The following is a 22,736-nucleotide window of genomic DNA, read 5'->3' on the forward strand; positions in this document are numbered from 1 at the left end:
AAAAAATGCTGGCCTTGTTTTAGAGTGATCAAAGTTTTTGGTCAAAACATCTCACTTGCCAAATCTTAAGACGGCTGTTTAACTGAAGTCTCTGAGGGATTTGAAATGTTGCTGCTTTTGTCAGGCTCTCATGGCCATGACCACTGTCTTCTGTGCCTGGCACTGTTACCACTCTTGTAAGGACTACCTACCTGGGGAGATTCCTGACCGAGGCAAAGAGGAGGTGGTTTAACCAGTCTGTGACTACATTGAAAAATATGTGTCTAGAGTGGAATCGGATTGTGGTAATACTTTGTTGCAGGGTGGAAACCAAAAAAATCAGGATTTCAGAATCAAAAGCAGCTTTATTATCAATAGCATATGTTGTGAAATTCATTGTTTTATGGAGGACAGCATAGTGCAATATCCAAAATATTATTAATTGTTACAATAAGGAAGGTACTCAGTAGCCACTTTATTGGGTACACCTGCTTGTTCATGCAAATATCTAATCAGCCAATCATGTGGCAGCAACTCAACACATAAAAGCATATAGACGTTCAAGAGGTTCAGTTGTCGTTCAGACCAAACATCAGAATGGGGAAGAAATGTGATCTAAGTGACATTGTCCACAGAGTGATTGTGGGTGCCAGCTGGGGTGGTTTGAGTATCTTAGAAAATGCTGATCTGGGATTTTCACACACAACATTCTCTAGAGTTTACAGAGACTGGTGTGATGAACAAAAAAAAGTCCAGTGAGCAGTAGTTATGTGGGGAAAAAGGCATTGTTGATGAGAGAAACCACGGAGATATATATAGGAGCAGAATTAGTTCATTCAGCCCATCAAATCTGTTCCGCTCTTGATCCCGGCTGATGTATTATCCCTCTCAACCTCATTCTCCTGCCTTCTCCCTGTAACCTTTGACACCCGTACCAATCAAGAATCTATCAATCTCTGCTTTTAATATACCCAGTGACTTGGCCTCCACAGTCGTGTGTGGCAACAAATTCCACAGATTCACCACCCTCAGGCTAAATAAATTACTCTTCATCTCTCTTCTAAAGGGACGTCCTTCTATTCTGAGGCTGTGCTCTTTAGTCCTAGACTCCCCCACACATCCACTCTATCTCGAATCCCAAAACTCCTCATAATACTCTAAAAGTGCTTTGACCAGTGCCTCATAAAGCTTCAACATTACATCCTTGCTTTTATATTCTCGTCCTCTTGAAATGAATCCTAACATTACTTCAGCCTTCCTTACTATCAACCCAACCTACAAGTTAACTTCTAAGGATTCCTGCACTAGGATTCCCAAGTCCTTTTGCAACACCAATTTCTGAACTTGCATCCTATTCAAATAGAGTCTATGCCTTTATTCCTTCTACCAAAGGGGTCAGGAGAATGGCCAGACTAATTCAAGCTGACAGGAAGGCGACGGTAACTCAAACAGCCAAATGTTACAATGGTGGTGTGCAGAAGAGCATTTCTGAATGCACAACACATTGAACCTTGAAGTGGATGGGCTACAGCTGAGGAAAGTCCATCTCCCACCCCCCATCCTCATCACATTCTACAGGGGTTGTATTGAGAGCATCCTGAGCAGCTGCATCACTGCCTGGTTCGGAAATTGCACCATCTCGGATCGCAAGACCCTGCAGTGGATAGTGAGGTCAGCTGAGAAGATCATTGGGGTCTCTCTTCCCGCCATCACGGACATTTACACTACACATTGCATCTGCAAAGCAAACAGCATTATGAAGGACCCCACGCACCCCTCATACAAACTCTTCTCCCTCCTGCCGTCTGGGAAAAGTCACCAAAGCATTCGGGCTGTCACGACCAGACTATGTAACAGTTTCTTCTCCCAAGCTATCAGACTCCTCAATACCCAGAGCCTGGACTGACACCTTACTGCCCTATTGTCCTGTTTATTATTTATTGTAATGCCTGCACTGTTTTCTGCACTTTATGCAGTCCTGGGTAGGTCTGTAGTCTAGTGTAGTTGTTTTATTTTCCCTGTGTTGTTTTTTTATGTAGTTCAGTCTAGTTTTTGTACTGTGTCATGTAACACCATGGTCCTGAAAAACGTTGTCTCATTTTTACCATGTACTATACCAGCAGTTATGGTCGAAATGACAATAAAAGTGACTTGACTTGAGTAAGTCACAAACATACACTTAGTGGCCACTTTGTTAGGTAAAGGAGGTACCTAATAAAGTGACTACTGTGTATGTTGTAAATTTTGCAGCAGCAATACAGTGCAATGCATATAATATTTCTATATGTTACAATGGGATATACAAATATAAATACTTTAAGTTCAAATAAATTTTATTATCAAAGTACACATATGTCACTATATAAAACCCTGAGATCCATTTTCCTGCGGGCAATCTCCACAATAGAATATTCGCTATAACAGGATCAATGAACGATAAGAGTGCAGAAGACAACAAACTGTGCAAATGCAAGTATAAATAAATAGCAATAAATAACAAGAGCATGAAGTATCATGATAAACAGTCCTTACAGAGATCATTGGTTGTGGGAACACCTCAATAACTGGCGGGTAAGTGTGGTTATCCCCTTTTATTCAAGAGCCTGATGGTTTTGGGGTAGTAACTGTTCTTGAACCTGGTGGTGCGAGTCCTAAGGCTCTTGTACCTTCTACCTGATGGCAGTGGCGAGAACAGAGCATGGCCTGGGTGGTGGGGATCTCTGATAATGGTTGCTGCTTTCCTACAACAGTCTTTTGTGTAGTAAGACGTAAGGTGGTGTTCATGGACCATTCAGAAATTTGATGTCAGGGGGAAAAAGCTGTCCCTAAAATGTTGAGGGTGTGTCTTCAGGCTTCCGTACCTCATCCCTGATGGTGGCGATGAGATAAGGGAATGAGAATTCAGCCATTGCTTTAGAATCTGTGCTGTTTTCAGTTGGGTAAGGATTGAACTCTCCAGGCAAAGAGAGTGAAGCCATTTATTGAAACAAGTTTCTGGCAGCACAATGAAGCCTGTGATTATGCTACCATTGGAACACAAGATTTTTCTATATGACTAATCTTCAAGATGGACATCAAAGTAAGTATTGGCATTTACAACTTTTGCGTAAACCTACAAATTCCGGTATAATATACCAAATAAAATACTAAGAATGAGATGCAAACTTCCTGCAACATAGAAAGCAGGAAAACCTGATCCAAATGTGTAACATTTTCAGATAATTTAAAATATTTTGCTACATCTAAATGTTTGCCAACTGCTTAATATTTTTGGAAGTATTGCAATAAGCCACTCTATAAAGAACACCAAACCAGACGGCCATTTACTTTAGAACCCTACGAAAACCAGATGTAACATATTAGTAACAAAATCTCCCACAATGAATGCACTAACAACCATGCATTCAGGTAATTATACTGCTTTTCAAGTCTTACAAAATTTAGTAACTTGCGTCCCTTAAAAATCTCAAAAGATTTCAAAATTCAAAGACTGACTTTCTTATGCAGACAAGAGCAGAAGCCCATGAGACCCAGCAAGAGCAAGCAGTTTTTGTCATTGAGAACAGCAAAAGTACTTTCCTCCCTCACCTCCATTCAGGGCCCCGAACAGGACTTGCAGGTGAGGCAGCGCACACCTGCGAGCCAGTTGGGGTTGCCTGTTGTTTGTCCGGTGCTCCTAATATGGCCTCCTCTGCATTGGTGAGGCACAAAGTAAACTGGAGGAACATTTTGTGGAGCACAACCGTTCCATCCACCAAAAGCGGAATTTCCCAGTGGCTAACCATTTTAATTCCTATCGCCATTCCCGTTCCGCCAGGTCGATCCATGTCCTCCTCAGTGAGGCCACCCCCAGGGTGCAGAAACAACACCTCATACTCCATCTTGGGTAGCATTCAAACTGATGACATGAACATCGAATTCTCCATCCAGTATTTTTTTCTTCCCCCCCCCCCCCTTTCCTCTTCTATTGCCCACTCTGGCCTCTTATCCCTTCTCCTCACCCCCCCCCCCCCATCTCCTCATCCTGGCGCTCTTCCTCCTTCCCTTTCTCCTATGGTCCCCTCTCCTTTCCTATCAGATTTCTTCTTCTCCAGCCCTTTACCTTTCCCATCCACCTGGCTTCACCTATCACCTTCTAGCGATCCTCCTTCCACTCCCTCACCTTTTTATTCTGGTGTCTTCCTCCTTCCTTTCCCATCCTGATGAAGTGTCTCAGCCCAAACCATTGACTGTTTATTCATTTTCACAGATGTTGCCTGACTTGCTGAGTTCCTCCAGCATTTTGTGTGCGTTGCTCTGGATTTCCAGCTTCTGCAGTACCTTGTTTGTTTTCATAGCTTCATTGTAATTTGTATTTGTTAAGCAAACTTCTTCCAGTCTTTACAGCTGCTCGTTCTTTAGCAGTTATTCTAAAGATTAAAGATTTAAAGATTAATTGTCATACATACATCAAAACATACAGTGAAGTGTGTTGTTAGCATAAACAATCGACACAGTCCAAGGAAGTGCTGAGGGCAGCCCGCACGTACTGTCAGGCTGCTGACACTAAGACTTACAATACTATGTCAAAGCCTCAGGTGCGCGTGTATATGTGTACACGCGTGTGCACACACACACTCACACACACACACTCACAAACACACTCTCATTCACTCACACACACTCTTACACTCACACACACACACACACTCTCACACACACACACTCACATATACGCACACTCACAATCATACACACACACTCACACTCACTCTCTCACTTTCACACTCACACACACACTCACACTCTCTCACACACACACACACTCTCACTCACTCACACACTCTTACACTCACACTCACACACACACTCACATATACGCACACTCACAATCACACACACACACTCACACTCACTCTCTCACTTTCACACTCACACTCTCTCACACACACACTCACACTCACTCTCTCACTTTCACACTCACTCTCACTCACACTCACTCTCTCTCTTTCACACTCACACTCTCACTCACACTCTCTCACACACACACACCCATGCCTCGGGTGCCTAAGATATTTGCACATTACTGTAAATGCTGTGGGAGTGTGTGGGACAGGTGGCACAGAGGGAGTGCCAGGTCTGGGAGGGGAAGTGGCGTGGGTTCAGACGCCCCCAGTCTTGAGACATCAGGCACGATCATCTGATTCCAAACAATTGGTTTATTGATCACTACAGAATGTGTCTCTGGTACTTCCTGCTCCCTCCCCTCTCCCTTCCCCTTTTCCCAACCATGACCCCCCTTTCCCTGCCCCCTTCCCACTCTCAGACCCATATCAGAATCAGATTTGTCAACTATCACATATGCCATGAAATCTGTTTGGTTTTTGTGGCAGCGGTACATTACAATAGATAAAATTCCTACAGTACTGTGCAGAAGTCTTAGGCACCCTAGCAATATATACTGTATGTGCCTAAGACTTTTGTATATGGAATCAGGTTTTCCTGCTTTTTATGATGCAGGAAGTTTGCATTTTATTTGGTACATTATACCAAAGTTTGTAGACTTATACAGAAGTTGTAAATGCCAGTACTTTTTTATTGTCCACCTTGAAGAGAAATCACATAGAAGATGTTATGTTGAAGTTATATAAGATGTTTGTGAGGCCAAATGTGGAGCATTGTGAGCCGTTTTGGTCACCAATCTACAGGAAAGATAACAATATGATTGAGGGAGTAAAGAGAAAATTTACAAATATCTGACTTCTTCTCCTTTCCTTTCCAACCCTGATGGAGGGTGTTGACCAGAAACATCAATTTGTTATTAATTTCCATAGGTGCTGCCTGGCCCACTGCATTCCTCCAGCATGTTGTGTGTGTTACTCTGGATTTCCAGCACCTGCAGAATCTCTTTTGCTTAAAATTTGCAAGGATGTTCCCATGACTTAAGGACCTGAGTTACAGGGAAAGCTTAAATAGGTTAGGACTTTATTCCCTGGAGTGTAGGAGAATGAGAGAAAATTTGATAGAGGTATACATAATTATGAGGGTCAATGCAAACAGTGTTTTTCCACTGAAGTTTGGTGAGATTATAACTAGAGTTCATGGGTTAAGGCTGAAAGGTGAAATATTTAAGGAGAACCTGAGAGAGAACCTCATCATTCAGAGGGTGGTGAGAGTATGGAATGTGCTGCCAGTGGAATTGGTAGATACGGGTTTGATTTCAACATTTAAGAGAGGTTTGAATAAGTACATGGATGGGAGGGGTGTGGATGGCTATGGTGAAGGTGCAGGTTGATGGGACTAGGCAAAATAACAGTTTAGCATGGACTAGATGGACCAAATGGCCTGTTTCTGTGCATAGTTCTCTGTGACTCTAAATTTAGTTCAGCAAAATTCAGCAGAAGAGATTTACCAGGATGTTGCCTGGACTTCGGGTCTAAGGAGAGGTTGCATAGGATAGGATTTTATTCCCTATAACATAGGGGACTGAGGGGTGAATTGATAGTGGTATTTAAGATCATAGGGACATAGGAATGGGCTGCTAAGAATAAGAGGGCAGAGGTTTAAGAATCAAAGGTGAAAGATTTAAAAGAGACTTGAGGGGCAACTTTGTCATCAAGAGGGTGGAGGGTATATGGAACCAGCTGCTAGAGGACATGGTTGAGACAAGTACAATAGTATAATTTAAGAAGCATTTTGATGGGTGTATGGAGGGACAGGGCTTAGAGCAGGAGTTTCCAACAGACCCCTTGCTTAATGGCATTGGTCCATGGCATAAAAAAGGCTGGGAACCCCTGGCTGAGAGGGATGTGGGCCAAACATAAGAAATTGGAACTAACTGAGTGGCTACCATGGTTGGTATAGACTGGTTGAGCTGAAGAACCTGTATCTGTGATTTATTGCTCTATAACTCTAAAGGCTGGAATGAGCTACCATTCGTAGTGTTGAGGTGGCACAATACCAACAGTTAAAAGCCATCTAGATCAGTGGACGTGGATAGGAGAGGTTTAGAGGGAGTAGCTCGTTCTGCGACATAGTCAGCTGGATGAGTTGGGCCAAAGAACCTGCTTCCATGCCATATTGACTCTGTGATTCTGGTGTGTATAATAGAAATATTTCTCTGCAATTCGCTTGTATTTTAAACTGCTTAGAATGCTACTGCAATAAAATTGCTAATAAAGATTAAATTACATTAGCTTTATTGGTCACATGTACATTAAAGCATTGAAACATACAGTGAAATGTGTTGTTTGTATCAATGACCACACAGTCGGAGGATTGTACCGGGAGCAATGCTTCCAATGCTGACATAGTATGCCCATGGAATGTGGGAGACTGCAGCACCCAATGGGAGGGCCCTGCTTTTCTCCCACCTTATAAAGACTACGGGTTAGAATTTGTAAATTGTGCATATGCTATGTTGGTGCTGGAAGTATGGCGACATCCAAGGGCTGTTCCAAGCATGCTCTCAATACACAATGATGCATTTCACTGTATGTTTTGAAGTACAGGAGACAAATAAAGCTTATCTTTATCTTTTGTTGACATAGTTATTATTTGATCATGGATTTATTTATATATCAGAATCAGAATCAGACTTTAATCGCCAAGTACCTATGCAAATACAAGGAATTTACTTCCGGCAGATGTTGTCTCTCTGCTCATAACAATAATAATGATAAATATAAATGAAAATATAGATTATACATACAGGTAGTGCAATCCAAGTAATAGCTAGCCGACAGTTAACCGGCAGTTAACTGTTCAGCAAAGTGACCGCAGTAGGGAAAAAACTTCTCCAGTGCCTATTAGTCTTAGTCGGGAGGGATCTGAAGCGCCTACCAGACGGAAGCAGATCAAACAGTCCGTGCGCAGGATGGGACTTTATATATATAGATGGGACTATATATATACTTTAATAATAAATTTACTTTGAACTAAATTCTATCCGCCATTTGTCAGCCCATTTTCTTTCCAGCTGGTCCAGATCCTGCTGCGAGCTTTATAGTATTTTTCACTGTCCATTACACCCCCAAACTTGGTGTCATCCACACATTTGTTGGTCCAGTGTACCACAGTATCATCCAAATCGGGTGACAAACAAGAATGGGCCCAAAGCTGATCCCTGTGGCACATCACTACTCACAGGCCTCCAGTCAGAGAGGCAGCCATCTGAAACCACTCTCTGGCTTCTCCCACGCAGTCAGTGTCTCATCCAATTTACTACCCCGTCCTGAATGGCAAACGACTGAACTTCTTGGCCAATTTCCCATGCAAGACCTTGTGAAAGGCCTTGCTAAGGTCCATGCCCACAATGTTTTCTTGATGTATAACAAGGACACTTGACACTTCATTGTTAATCCAGCCATATAAACTCCAGCATAGCCATCTACACCGCACATTTAATTCATTCATCAATACTTCAAACCAAAAATTAAAGCAAGCTTAAACCATAAGACCATAAGATATAGGAGCAGAAGTAGGGCATTCGGTCCATTGAGTCTGCTCTGCCATTCAATCATGGGCTGATCCAATTCTTCCAGTTATCCCCACTCCCCTGCTTTCATCCCATACCCTTTGATGCCCTGGCTAATCAAAAACCTATCCATCTCTGCCTTAAATACACTCAATGACTTGGCCTCCACAGCCGCTCGTGGCAACAAATTCCACCAATTTACCACCCTCTGACTAAAGTAATTTCTCCGCATCTCAGTTCTAAAAGGATGTCCTTCAATCCTGAAGTCGTGCCCTCTTGCCCTCGAATCCCCTACCATGGGAAATAACTTTGCCATATTTAATCTGTTCAGACCTTTTAACGTTTGGAATGTTTCTATGAGATCCCCCCTCATTCTCCTGAACTCCAGGGAATACAGCCCAAGAGCTGCCAGACGTTCCTCATACGGTTACAGTGCAAAAATGGAAAAGTCCAGGAAATAGCATGGATATTGTCCCATTGATTCATTGCAGAGCTTAAGTTTACAGTGAGTGTAATAGGAGCTTTCTATGGTAAAACTTCTTTTAAATTGTTTCTTAAATATCTTTTTTTTGTTCATTATTTGCACAGGAGCACCATTTACTTGGCCAGCCATTTTTTGTTCTCCATCCTTGTCGAACTTCTGAATTAATGACTCCAATAATGATTGATGCCACCCAGGAGCAGAGGTAAAGTTTCTTGATACAGTGAGCTTGTTGAGCTATTAACATTGGCACCAGCTGAACAAAGGTGAATTAAATTAGAATTAAGACGATGAAAATTGAGGTTTTTTTTTCCTTTTTAACCAATGAATCTCTGGTGTGTAGGCCTCTGTTAGTCTCGATAGACCATGGATTTGCACCTTGGTAAGTTTCTGGTATAAGTAAGAGCAAATGATACATAAATCATTTGACTTGGAGTAAAAAGAATGAAAGCAGGTTAAGGTTCAATTTACATTTATTATCCAACTATGTATGTAGTATGCAGCTCTGAGATTCGTCTTCTCCAGACAGCCATGAAACCAAGAAAACCATGGAAGCCATTCAAAAACAATCAACCCCCATACACAAAAAAAAACACAAATTGTGCAAACGGCAACAAGAACATCAACCCCCCCCCACTGACCCACACACACAAAAAAACAAATCGTGCAAACGGCAACAAGAACATCAACCCCCCCCACTGACCCACACACACACACACACACACACACACAAAACAAATTGCGCAGACGGCAACAAGAAAGAACAGGTGAAAACACCGAATATTAAAACATATTACTTCAAATTCAGATTTATTTATCACATGTACATCGAAGTATACAGTGAAATGTGTTATTTGCTTAAACAACCAGAACACCCTAATAATGTGCCCATACATTCCATGCCCACAATGTTTCATCGAACAACACAAGCAGCAACAACAACAACAACAACAAGATAACAACAGCGAAACAAGCCACTTTCACATCCCTCCCACTTTCCTGCTCACCTAGACAGTACTCCAACCCAAGGACTGGCCAACCCTGGGCCTCCAGTCCTTACTTGTTTTTTTTGTCTGTTTTGTTAATTTTTGTCTCATTTCAGAATCTCAGCTGATTTTTTTATTACCCATATGCAGAAACTGCATGTTTATGATCTTCATTATAAGCAACATAATGCTTGATTTATGGTTCAGTCAGTTTTTTTAGATTGGCAAGAGGACTATAAAATTTAAATAATGGTTTATTTAAAATGGCACCTTTCTGTCGGTAAGTTTCATAGTTGATCTTAGGTACTTTGCCTCAAAGTTTTGTAAAATATTTATAAGGGGTTGTTGTGTTTTAAGTTATTTCCTTTAATTGTTGAGTTGTCGCTTCCTTCAGAACAACTACTATCACTGAACTTCAGCAAGGCGGCAACTGAAACACCCAGAAGTAATTATTGTCCAGCCTCACAAGACAAGATTTACTTTGAATGTGTGGAGAGTTTTGATGTATTATTAAAAAGAAAACAGTCCTCAAAGTATAGGATGAGAGCGCGTGCACTATGTGTCAACAAATGTTGCAAAATAACCAGATTAACTTGTTTGTTCTTCTCAAGTTTTGATCTATCCATCACATTCTATCAAAATCACGGATTAATGATTTTTCAAGTTTTAGTCCTCTGTGGTCTTGGAAGATGTACATTACGCTATCTGACTCATCCTGTATAATGAGATGAGCTGCAGACTCTGAAAGAAAGCCGGTGATTCAGAATAATTCCCTCTTCCTTGTGCACAGAATGGATAGCTGGCCTAATTCAGATTTCCAATGACGGCCTTCATCTTCATTTGGCAACGCATTTGCATCGTTATATATTTCACTACTGTTCTATTTTTAAACGGGTCACATCATGGATTTGCTGATTTTGACTGGGTTATTCCAGAATCTGAATAGCTCTGTTACTTTATGCACAGTGTTAGGAATTGTAAAGTATGCTGGCTTTTTTCCAACAGCCTTGTTCATTTTTGCATCTTATCACAGAAATATGCTTCTCACCAGTAACTGCACTTTAGAAGTTGTCCATTGGTTATGCTGAACGTTATTCAATTCTGAAGCCAATATACATAGAAGGGTAGGTTCTCTCATTGTCTACGATAGGGTATAAATGAGCAGGGATCTACTGGATGTCAGAGATAGAATAAAATGGAACTGAGATATGACAACTCTTCTCCTACATTCTGCCCTGAGCCATGACTTTGCAGATTCTCTGACCTGGAAAATGTCCTTTTCACAAACTCCAGTGGTTCCAAGAAAGTGTTTGAACACAGCTAGCAGACTGTGCATTTCTGGCTCAACATAGAACACAAGAAATTCGGCAGATGCTGGAAATCTAAAGCACACAAAATACTCGAGGAGCTCAGCATCTATGAAAATGAATCAGTTGACATTTCGGGAACAAAGAACATTACTGCACAGTACAGGCCCTTCAGCCCAAGAAGCTGTGCTGAATTTTAACCTAGTCTAAGATCAATCTAACCTTTTCTTCCTACAGTGGTGCTAGAAAGTTTGTGAACCCTACAGAATTTTCTCTATTTCTGCATAGATATGACCTAAAATGTGATCAGATCTTCACGTAAGTCCTAAAACTAGATAAATTGAACCCAATTAAATAAACAACACAAAAACATTATACTTGTTCATTTATTTATTGAGAAAAATGATCCAATATTATATGTATTTGTTGGAAAATGTATGTGAACCTCTGGGGTAATGCCTGTCTCAAATGGAGCAAACTCAGTACTGTTGCTACTCTCCCTGGCAGTGGGCATCCTGCAAAGATCACACCAAGAGCAAAACGTGCTATGCTGAAGGAGGTGAAAAAGAACCCAAGGGTAACAGCGAAAGACCTGCAGAAATCTCTAGAACTTGCTGAAGTCTCTGTTCATGTGTCCACTACATAAAAAAACACTGAACAAGAATGGTGTTGATGGAAGGATAGCAAGGAGGAAACCACTGCTCTCTAAAAAAATACACATTGCTGCATGTCTCAAGTTTGCAAAGGACCACCTGCATGTTCAGTGGTTCTGAGACAACATTCTGTGGACAAATAGACAGAAGTTGAACGTTTTGGCAGAAATGCACATTGCTATGTTTTGGCCACTGCACACCAACACCAAAACTTCACCCCAACTGTGAAGCATGATGGAAAGAGCATCATGGTTTGGGCTGCTTTGCTGCCTCAGGGCCTGGACCGGTTGCAGTTATTGAGGGAACAAATGAATTCAAAATTGTATCAAGACATTTGACTGGAGAATGTCAGGGTAGCAGTCCGTCACCAGAAGCTTAATAGTTATATAATGCAACAGGGCAATGGTCCAAAAGACAAGAGAAATCAACAACAGAATGGGTTAAAAAGAAGAAAATCCATGTTTTGGAATGGCCAAGCCAAAGTCCTGACCTTAATCCTGTAGAAATGTTGAGGAAGGACATGAAGCAAGCAGTTCAGGCAAGGAAGCTCACCAACATCCCAGAGTTGAAGCAGTTTTGTAAGGAGGAATGGTCTAAAATTCCTCCAAGCCGATGTGCAGGACTGATCAACAGTTACTGGAAATGTTTGATTGACGTTATTGCTGTATAAGGGGGTCACACCAGTTACTGAATGCAAAGGTTCACCTAGTTTTTCCAACAAGTACATGTATTATTGGATCATTTTTCTCAATAAATAAATGAACAAGTATAATATTCTTTGTTATTTATTTAACTGGGTTCTCTTTATCTAGTTTTAGGACTTATGTGAAGATCTGATCACATTTTGGGTCATATTTATGCAGAAATAGAGAAAATTCTACAGGGTTCACAAACTTTCTCGCACCACTGTATATAATCATTCATGTGCCTACCTAAGAGTTGCTTAAATGCCCCTGGCAGGGCTGGGATGGTGTTAGAGAGAGATACTGTACATTAGGGGCACTTAAGACAGTTGAGAGGTCAATCGGCTTCACACTTAGTGATAGTCAGAAATTTATCCCAACATCAGGTGTACAAAATTATGAAGGGTATAAATCGGGTGAATGCATGCAGGTTTTTTCCACTGAGGTTACATGAGACCAGAAGCAGAGGTAATCATTTAAGGGGGAAAGGTGAAATATTTAAAGAGAGATTGAGGGGGAGCTTCTTCACTCAGAGGAAGGTGCGAGTGGGAACGAGCTGCCAGTGGAAGAGATGGATGTGGGTTCAAATTCAACATTTAAGGGAAGATAGGATTAAATATATAGGTCCTTTGAAGATAAAATTATTAGTTATTTGGGGAAAAAAATAAAGATATATACTAAAGTTATTTTGAACTCCATGGTGCATGTGGGGATCCTCCGATATCCAGGCAATTCTTCTTTCTTTCTTCTTTCTTTCTTTTTTTTTTCTTTTTTCTTTTTTTTTAGAGAGGGATGTTAAGGGGGGAAGGGAGGGAGGGCTAACATTAATTTTCATTACTTTATTATTCTATTCATTGCATGTAATTCTCTTAAAAATTTAATAAAAAATATATTTAAAAAAAACATTTAAGGGAAGTTTGGATAAGAAATCTGTAGATGGGTATGGTCCTGGCATGGGTCAATGCGACTAGGCAGAATAATGCTTCAGTACGGACTAGGTAGGCCAGGGGCCTGTTTTAGTGACTCTATGCCTATCACGGTGTCATGTTCAACTTACTTAAGATTCAGATTTATTTCATCACATGTACATTGAAACATACAATGAAAAACTTTGTCTGCATTAACAAGCAACAGAAGTATCATGGATGTGCTGGGGCAGCCCGCAAGTGCTGTCATCGGGGGTATCAGTTTGAGGAATGCTACCTTGCTACACAACTTTAGACCGAGCCCACTTCACATACCTAGCCGCTTTCAGCCTTTCTTCTGACTCCAGTTTACGATGTGGCTTTAGAAAGGGCAAGTTAGTCCACGTATGCCTGAGTGTTCAACACCACAGGAACACTCAGAGCATCATCCAACATGGGTCACTTGTAGTCCAGGACAGAATTAAAAAGATCTATGCCGACATCATAGGAATGTACAAGATGATAAGACTCATTGATCAAGTGTACAACCAGAGACAGAAATGGCTAATAAGAAAGAGCATAATTTGAAGGTGACTGGGGGGAAAGTATAGGGGGGATGACAGAGGTAAGTTTTTTTTCACAGAGAGTGGTGGGTGTGTGGAACATGCTGTCAGGAGTAGTGGTAGAGGCAGATACGCCAGAGACATTTTAGAGATTCTTAGATAGACCCATGGAAGTAAGAAAAATTGAAGGTTGTGTGGGAAGGAAGGGTTAGTTTGATCTTAGAGTAGGTTAGATCCGGCTCAACGTCCACCCTGTACTGTGCTGTAATGTTCTGTGCTCTATTTCATTTATTTTTATAGAGTGCTGCAAATTTGTTATAAAATAGTTGGTTTTAAATTCTCATAAACTCAAGTAAATACTTTTCCCACCAATCATTGGATATCTTTATCACTGAAGAACCCGTATATTTTGTATAATTCTAACCTTAAAGCCAAGTTTATACCAGCTTGGATTTTCCTTTTCTTCTGAGAACAAATCCTTTATCCACTGAAACTCATCCAAGAAATTGGACACTTGAGGCCAGAAGGTGTTCTTGCAGGGTGAGCCGCAAACAAGATTAGCTCCATATGGTAACATTTATCAGTCAGGAGTGGTTCAGAACTGACCTACCGTTAGACTAGCTTCAGCCTCTGTGATTGATTACACATTGAAGGGATATAAGGCAGTTAATATGTAGACTGTAAAGCTGTTTCAGTTCTATGCTACACTTGAAGTAAGAGCACTTATTGACGCCTCCGGTGCATGGGCGCCTGATTACTAATCTTAGATCTTTTGAGGAATCGGAGATAAATGTGCAGAGGCTTCTTTCAGCAAAGACTGTTTTTTGTGGGGTGAGGGGAGGAATGTTGAACATTTTCAGGTTTCTTTTCTCAAAGTCCAGCCTGAAGATTATCTTTATTTGTCATACGTACATTGAAACATACAGTGAAATGCATTGTTTGTGTGAATGCCCAATGCAGTGTGAGGACGTGATGGGGGCAGCCCATAAGTATTGGCATGCTTCTGGTGCCAGCATACTACCCACAGCTCCACAGGGTGGCATGGTAGTGTAATAGTTAGCACAACGCTTTACTGTACAGGCGGACTGGGTTCAATACCCACTGCTGCCTGTAAGGAGTCTGTGTGTGGGTTTCCTCTGGGTGCTGGGGTTTCCTTCCTCCATCCAAAGACGTACCAGTTGGTAGGTTAATTGGTCATTCACTCTGTGTCTGACCCCGTGAGTGTGTGATGGGACGGTGAGGAGGGAGATTCACTCTGTGTCTGACCCCGGGAGGGTGGGATGGGACGGTGTGGGGGGAGATTCACTCTGTGTCTGACCCTGGGAGTGTGTGATGGGACGGTGTGGAGGGAGATTCAGGCTAAGGCTAAGATTAATTTGGGGGGTTGCCCAGAGAGCGGAAGGGCCTATTCCGCTCTGTATCTCAGTAAATAAATAAATAACTCACTGACCCTAACCCGGATGTTTTTGGACTGTGAGAGGAAACTGGAACATCTGGAGGAAACCCACAAGGTCACAGGGTGAGCCTCCAAACTCCTTACAAAATCGAACTCCGATCGCTGGCGCTGTAAAACATTGTGGTGACCGCTGACCTAGCCAAATTTACTACGTTTAGTAGAACTGGAGCACTCGGAGGAAACCCACATAGTCACTGAGAGATTGTACAAACTCCTCACAGACAGTGGCGGAAATTGAAATCCAATCCGTGATCTCTGGCGCTGTAAAGCATCGCCCTAACTGCTACTCAACCATGCCATCTAAATCTGACTTACTATGTTTAGTAAAGTTTACAGAACAGGAAACAGGACAACAACGGGTGCATAATTACTGCAACCTTATTCTCTCAGTAATACACGTCATCATACCCTCTCTCTCTTTCAAAAACTGATTCCAAATGTCAGATCTCAAAATTGCATTTAAAATACATTCACTGATTAATTGAAGAAAAACCATTGGGGAGAAGATGGAAGAATATATTAGAGCACCTAATAGCACAAGATGGGTGATGAGCTGGAGATACATCTCTGCCAAAGGAGGTGTAAGGTACTCCTTCCCTCCGCTAGCCTGCAGGTCACCCTTGGGCAAGGTGTACCACTTACAGGATCAGGGTTCATGAAGCGATGGGAGCAGGTGGTGCATATCACAAGTCCTGATCAACGGACCACTGACAGCTGGCAGACAATCTCTGAAGAGGATTGATAACGGCTGGGGTCTCCCGTCTTGTGAAGACACTGCCCAGAAGGCAATGGTCAACCACTTCTGTAGAAAAAATTTGCCAAGAACAATCATGGTCACGGAAAGACCATGATCACCCACCTCATACAGCACGGCACATAATGAACAAAGGAATAACACAAGGGAATGGGAAACAAGAATCCTCAAACTATAAAATCCAATTTTATTTCAAAGTCAGGATCCTGGAAAAAGGGAAAAATCCAAGCCAAGAATTTTTAAAAGAAACTCCGGCCTTTAGGCAAAAACTTTAATAAAGCCAACAATTTGGTAGATAACTTTAATCATATTAGTGTTGTATATGATTATTTTGAAAATGTTAGATAGTTAGATCTTCTTTTGGATGTTAACATTTTCAGTTACTTTTGGGAGAAAGATCAATTAGAAAAATTAGCCGGTAGTGTTTTAAGTTGTTTATTGAACCCGGCAGAGATCGTACAGAAACAGGTACTTCTGAAAGTGAGTGATTATATTGTGGAAAAATAACAAAATATTTACAACAGGAAATTACATCAACATGTTAGCAGTCACAAATGTAACAATTACTTAACAGAATAAATATAGTCTTCAGTTAAAGGAAGTTTAGTGGTCAGGGATGGTGCAATGGGACCTGAACCATCATTATAAACTTATCTCTTTAAATCTTCCCTGGACCCAACATGTATAATGAAAAATACTAATAGAAAATTGCCAAGTGAAATTGCATCCTTCTATTAGTTTCTGTGCTAGATTGGGGCGCTATGTCAGCGTAGCGGTTAGCGTGACCCTAGTACAGCTCAGAGTGTTCCGGAATTTGGAGTTCAGTCCTGGCGCTGTCGGTGAGGAGTTTGTACGTTCTGTCCAGGAGTGCATGGGTCTCCTCTGGTTTCATCCCACAGGCCAAAGGCTTTCCAGTTAGTGGGTTAACAGGCTAGTGGTAGATAGGCGGGTTGCCAGTCAGTGCAGCTTGTTGGGTGGAAGGACCTGTATCTCTAAATAAAAACATAATCAGAGAAAAGGACCAGTTTTAAATCACTAGCTTAAATAATGGATCTGAAATATTGATCTCCCAATTGGAATCCTGTATTTGGAAAATGGATTGACGTTCATAAGAATAGCAGATATACTTCAATCAGATGCAGTATAGAGAAAATTTCAAAAGAATATATCCTACACAGCTAGCCTTAGACTGAAATTTAGAAAGTTTCCATGTTGGTGGAGTCTTATCAATTTTAAACTATACAATACGAAACGACATTGCAGTGCAAAATAATACTGCCTACAGTATTAACCAGTCTCTGAAATGATGCTGCAGATTATTAGCATATGAAGATAAAGCATGAATCAATGTATCTTAAATAGGTTAGGACATCCACAAACATAATTTGAGATAATTGTTGGATATTGTCAGTCAGGATATTGGACTATATACATATGTGTGTGTGTGTTTTTTTTTGAGTGAATATGCTTCCTTGCTCGCTACTTTGATTGTTGCATGCTATTTTGAAGTTTGCTTGCTCTCTTGACTGTTTTGCACCTTGTCCCTGGAGGAACACAGTCTGGTTCATCTGCATCTATGAATGGTTTGAATGATAATTAAATGTGGTTTGATTTGATTTGAAATGTTTGTACTCAAACACCCATCCAATTGTGTCCTGTCAGTTCCTACATGAAGCTAATACCGTAGATTCCGGATTTTAAGCCGCTACTTTTTTCCCACATTTTGAACAGCTTTGAACTTTGCGGCCTTTAATCCGAAGCGGCTAATACATGATTTTTTTTCATGCCGCCTCGTAAACATTTTGCCTCATAACAGTAGACCAATAAAATTGATGAGTAGTTCACAGAGGTCCAATGAAATTGTACGATAAATCAAGCGCACTTTCACAATTAAATTATTGTAAATCAGTCATTTGTACTCACCCTCATCAACATGGAAAACACTCGAAGCATTGTGCTGCCTTATGGCAGTTACTTAGTTTATAATATTTTCGCTTAGTAATTCATTTTCTAGTTAAAGTTAGAAGAGTTTTAACTATATTTGTTTTCTGTACTACATCGCGGGATGCTATGACGTCACACCCGGTTTCGCGGTGTCTTGTGGGAAAATGCCGGTTTGCGATGAAACGGGACGGAGGGAGGGAGCGCATTACGCGAGCGGCTTTGGATCTGAGCGAACGCTGCTTTTAAGTTAAAGGTGATCAATAACTTTTCCTGGTAGGCTGTAGTATATATATTTTTTACCAGTCATTAGGAGATATTGGAATGTTGTTCAGTAAAGAAGTATACGCAACGTATTTAAAAGTAGCCGCGTTACGGGCACGGTTCGAAAAAAAGCATTTGCAATATGTATTTGTTTTTGTTACCATATGGATTTAATTAAAAGTTAAAAAATCCTCACGTGTAATATCTTTCTGTGTAAATATCTCATATTACAACGTGGGACACCTGCGGCCGAAAATCCGGTGCGGCCTTTACAATTAAAAAATTGATTTTATTTCTAAAATTAGAGCCAGCGGCTTTTAATCAGGTGCGCTCTGTAGTCCGGAATCTACGGTAATTTATCACTACAAAAGCATTTTTCTCTCTGATTGTGATCACGCAAAATCCCCCTGATTGTCCACCTTCCTCAGCAACATAATTGAATTTAAACCTATTAGATGTTTAAAGCCACAAAATAATAATATCAAGGAAGAGCTCGCCCAGTTCTAGATTACAAAAATTCCACAAAATGGTGCAGAAGACGAACAACAATGCTAAATCTTTCTGCCTGCTTTCTTGTTTATTAGCAGCAAACAGGGTTGTTGAGTGACTTGACAGAGGTGTAAAAGAAGACGCACTGATCGAATAGACAACCAGAGACTTTTTCCAAGGCTGGAAATGGTTATTTCAACGGGGCATAATGATTCGAGGAAAGTATGGGGGGGGGGGTGTTGGGTTGTCGGAGGTAAGTTTTTTATACAGGGAGTGGTGGGTGCTCTGCCAGGAGTAGTAGTAGAGGTAGAGGTAGGTACATTAAGGACATAGACTCATGGATGAAACAAAACTGGAGGTGTATGTAGGAAGGAAGGGTTAGATTGATTTTAGAGTCGGTTAGAAGCTTGGAGCAACATCACAGACCAAAGGGGCTGTACTGTTCTATGTTCCTTTTGCTGATGACAGTAGTGAGAGGATGGCATGGTGAGGGTCTGTAATAATAAAATAAAATTAAAGGCAAATTGAAGAAATGTCCCTCATTCTTCTAAACTCCGGTGAGTACAGGTCCAGAACCATGAAACACTCTGACCTTGGCCCTGTCGTTCCGAGGATCATTCTCATGAACCTCTGAGTTCGTCCAGCACAAAGCCAGCACAACCTTTCTTAAATAAGGAGCCCAAAGCTGCTCACAGTACTCCAAGTGAGGTCAAGCCAATGCCTTATAAAACCTCAGCTTTACATCCTTGCTTTTATACTTATGCCTCTTGAAAAGCGTGATAATGTTGCATTTGCCTTCCTCACCACTGACTCAATCTGTACGTTAGCCCTTAGGGAACCCTGCTTGAGGACTCCCAAATCCCTTTGCATCTCTGAGTCTTCTCTCCATTTAAAAAATAGACTATGCCTTTATTCCTTCTACGAAAGTGTATGGTCATACACTTCCCTACACTATATTTCACCTGCCACTTCTTTACCCAATTTCCTCCTCTGTCTAAGTCCTTCTGCAGACTCTCTGCTTCCTCAACACTACCTGCCTCTCCACCTATCTTTGTATCGTCTTTCTCACCTGCCCATCTGTGTAGCTCAATATAGTGCCATTAAAATCACCAACTGCTGTAGAAATTATCAGGTTAAAATTGTCTTTTGGCACGTCAGCCGGTTATGGAAGACCAATTCAACAGCCCCTGATGGTATCAATGACCAGTTTGCATCCATTATTTTAGAAACAGAACTGTTCATCCCACTTTAATATATATATCCAATGCCCAATGACTTGGCCTCTGCAGCTGTCTGTGGCAATGAATTCCACAGATGTACCAGCCTCTGCCTGAGGATATTCCTCCTCACTTCTGTTCAAAATGGACGTCCTCTATCAGCCTCTGCTTTACATGTAATTATTTATTTGTGATACAGCACCGAGTGGGCCCTTTGGCCCCTGGAGCCACTGCTCCCCAGCAAACCCGATTCACCCTAACCTAATCACAGGACTGTTTACAATGACTAATTAAGCTACCTGGTACGTCTTTGGACTGTGGAGGAAACCGGAGCATGCAGGGAAAACACACGCATTCCACGGGGAGGACATACAGACCCTTTACGGAATGGCACCAGAATTGAACTCCGAACTCTGGAATGCACCAAGCTGTCATACTGTCACAGTAACCACTACACTGTGTATACCCAGTGATTTGACCTCCACAGCCATTTGTGGCAACAATTTCCACACATTCACCACCCCCCCCCCCCCCCCCCCCCCCCCCGAGATAAAGAAAAGTTTTTCAACCTTGGTCATATTGTGAGGAAAGGGAGTTGTGGAGATTCTTGCCTGCGGAGGTGGTATAAACATGCTAAGATCCACTTGTGTGGATCATCTGCTCTCAGTGATTTCAGAGGGCCAGTAGTTTCCCATCATTCCTGAGCCATCAAGTTGTATCCAAGAGGAGGTGCATTTTTATGGGATTACTCTAGTTTATTTTCAGATTACTCCAGATTTACAAATATTGTTTTTGATACACTATTCAATTTGGAGTTACTTGGAAGAAGTACTGGACTTCTGTGGCAGTCATTTAGACCACTATAACTTTGCACTTTAAAATATGCTTTTCCTCCCATTTTGCACTACTTACTTAATTATTTGTGAGTGAGTGTGCGTGTGTGTATATAATATAAACATTATTCAGTTTTTATTATAATTTAAACAACAAATTTCACAACATATAGTATGTCAATGATAAAAAGCCTAAATCTAGTTCTGAATGCAATCCATTTTTAAAAGTTGAAAATGTTTTGGGTGTGTTGGTTGTTAATGCAAGCATCGTCTTTCACTGTATGTTTCAATGTACACGTGGTAAGTAATGTGAACCTGAATCTGAAGTGTAAGGGTTTTCAGGAAGCAATTCCTACAGTCCTTGGTGTGGTGGCTCTGTTCACTCAGCAGAGTGAAAAACCAATGTTTTTCTTGGATATATAGGACTTACTCGTTAGTAGAAAGTTTAGAAACCTAATTGGGATTTCCCTTAAATATTCTTCAAGCTTATTCACCAAGGAACTGACAAATTATAAATGAATAAGTGTTCAGGTTTGCTGAAGTAGTTAAACTCAGCCACAGCAGAAATTGCTGAATTTGTCCACCAGTGTTCCTGGGTTAAAAGGTTAAAAGCTAAGCTTGTTAGTCTTCTCAGTGTTATTTTTATTCGCATAATAAAATTCCATTCCTGCCACCACTGGACATTCACCAATATGCTTATCGACAGAACGACTCTACAGCATCTGTCGTGCACCTGGACCTGACACACCTAGAAAACAAGGACACTTATCTCAGGATGTTGTTTCCGGATTTCAGTTTGGCATTCAGCACTATTGTCCCACCGAACTTGGTGAACAAACTCCTACTCCTCGGTCTAAGTACACCACCGTGCAAATGGCTGTTAGGCTTCATAATGAACAGACCTCAGCTAGTCAGGATGCATAACTGCTTAGCTCCCAACCCCCCCCCCCCCCCCCCCCATCATCCTCAACCCGGATGCCCCCTCCCCCAGGGCTACGTACTGAACCCCTCGCTGTACACATGACTGCCCGGCCAAATGCCCGAGTACATCGTCAAGTTTGCCAATGACAGGACAGTGGTGGGGCTCATTACCGACAGTGATGAGATGGCCTACAGAGAGGAGGTGGAAGACCTCGAGGACTTTTGCCAGGAAAGTAACCTCTCTCTTAATGTCAGTAAGACAAAGGAGATGGTTATTGACTTCAGGAGAACGTGCACAACTTGTGTGTGATGGCACATCGACAGCACAGCAGTGGAATCTGCAAGCAGTTTCAAACTCCTGGGAGTGCACATCACACACAAAGCTCATGGTCGCAGAACACATTCTGCACAGTCAAGAAAGCTCACCAAAGCCTCTGCTTTCTGAGGAGGCTAAAGAGAGTATGCATTCTACAGAAGCACAGTAGAGAGCATCCTGACAAGCTGCATCACTGCTTGGTACGGAAACTGCACCTTGGCGGACAGGAAGGCTGACAACAGGTAGTCAAAACTGCCCAATGCATCACCGGCACCAGAATACCTGCCCTCAAGGACATACTGTATATACAGAAAGATGCTGGAAGGGGCCAGTAACATCATAAAGGGTTCTACCCTTCCTGTCAGGGAGGAGACTACATAGCAACCACATCAGGACCACCAGACTCAAAATCAGTTACTCTCCCCAAGCAGAAAGGCTGATCAACACCTCCACCTGTAATTCCACCACTATTATTTCCCATCAGTCACCTCATGTACAACCCAGCATCACTTTCACAATCAACCTGTGTATAC

General features: G+C 41.6%; 1 protein-coding gene across 5 annotated transcripts in view; it reads left to right on the top strand.

Annotated features, from left to right (window-relative positions):
• Positions 1-22,736, top strand: part of atg10 (ATG10 autophagy related 10 homolog (S. cerevisiae)) — a 223,480-nt gene that overhangs the window by 195,167 nt on the left and 5,577 nt on the right. For all 5 annotated transcript variants that reach the window (XM_073067243.1, XM_073067253.1, XM_073067263.1 and 2 more), the window contains one exon: positions 9,023-9,120. In XM_073067243.1, coding sequence (XP_072923344.1) covers positions 9,023-9,120 — 98 coding nt within the window. The remainder of the gene's footprint in view (positions 1-9,022; positions 9,121-22,736) is intronic.

This window comes from Hemitrygon akajei, chromosome 2 (assembly GCF_048418815.1).
Source record: "Hemitrygon akajei chromosome 2, sHemAka1.3, whole genome shotgun sequence".
Taxonomy (NCBI): Eukaryota; Metazoa; Chordata; class Chondrichthyes; order Myliobatiformes; family Dasyatidae; genus Hemitrygon; species Hemitrygon akajei.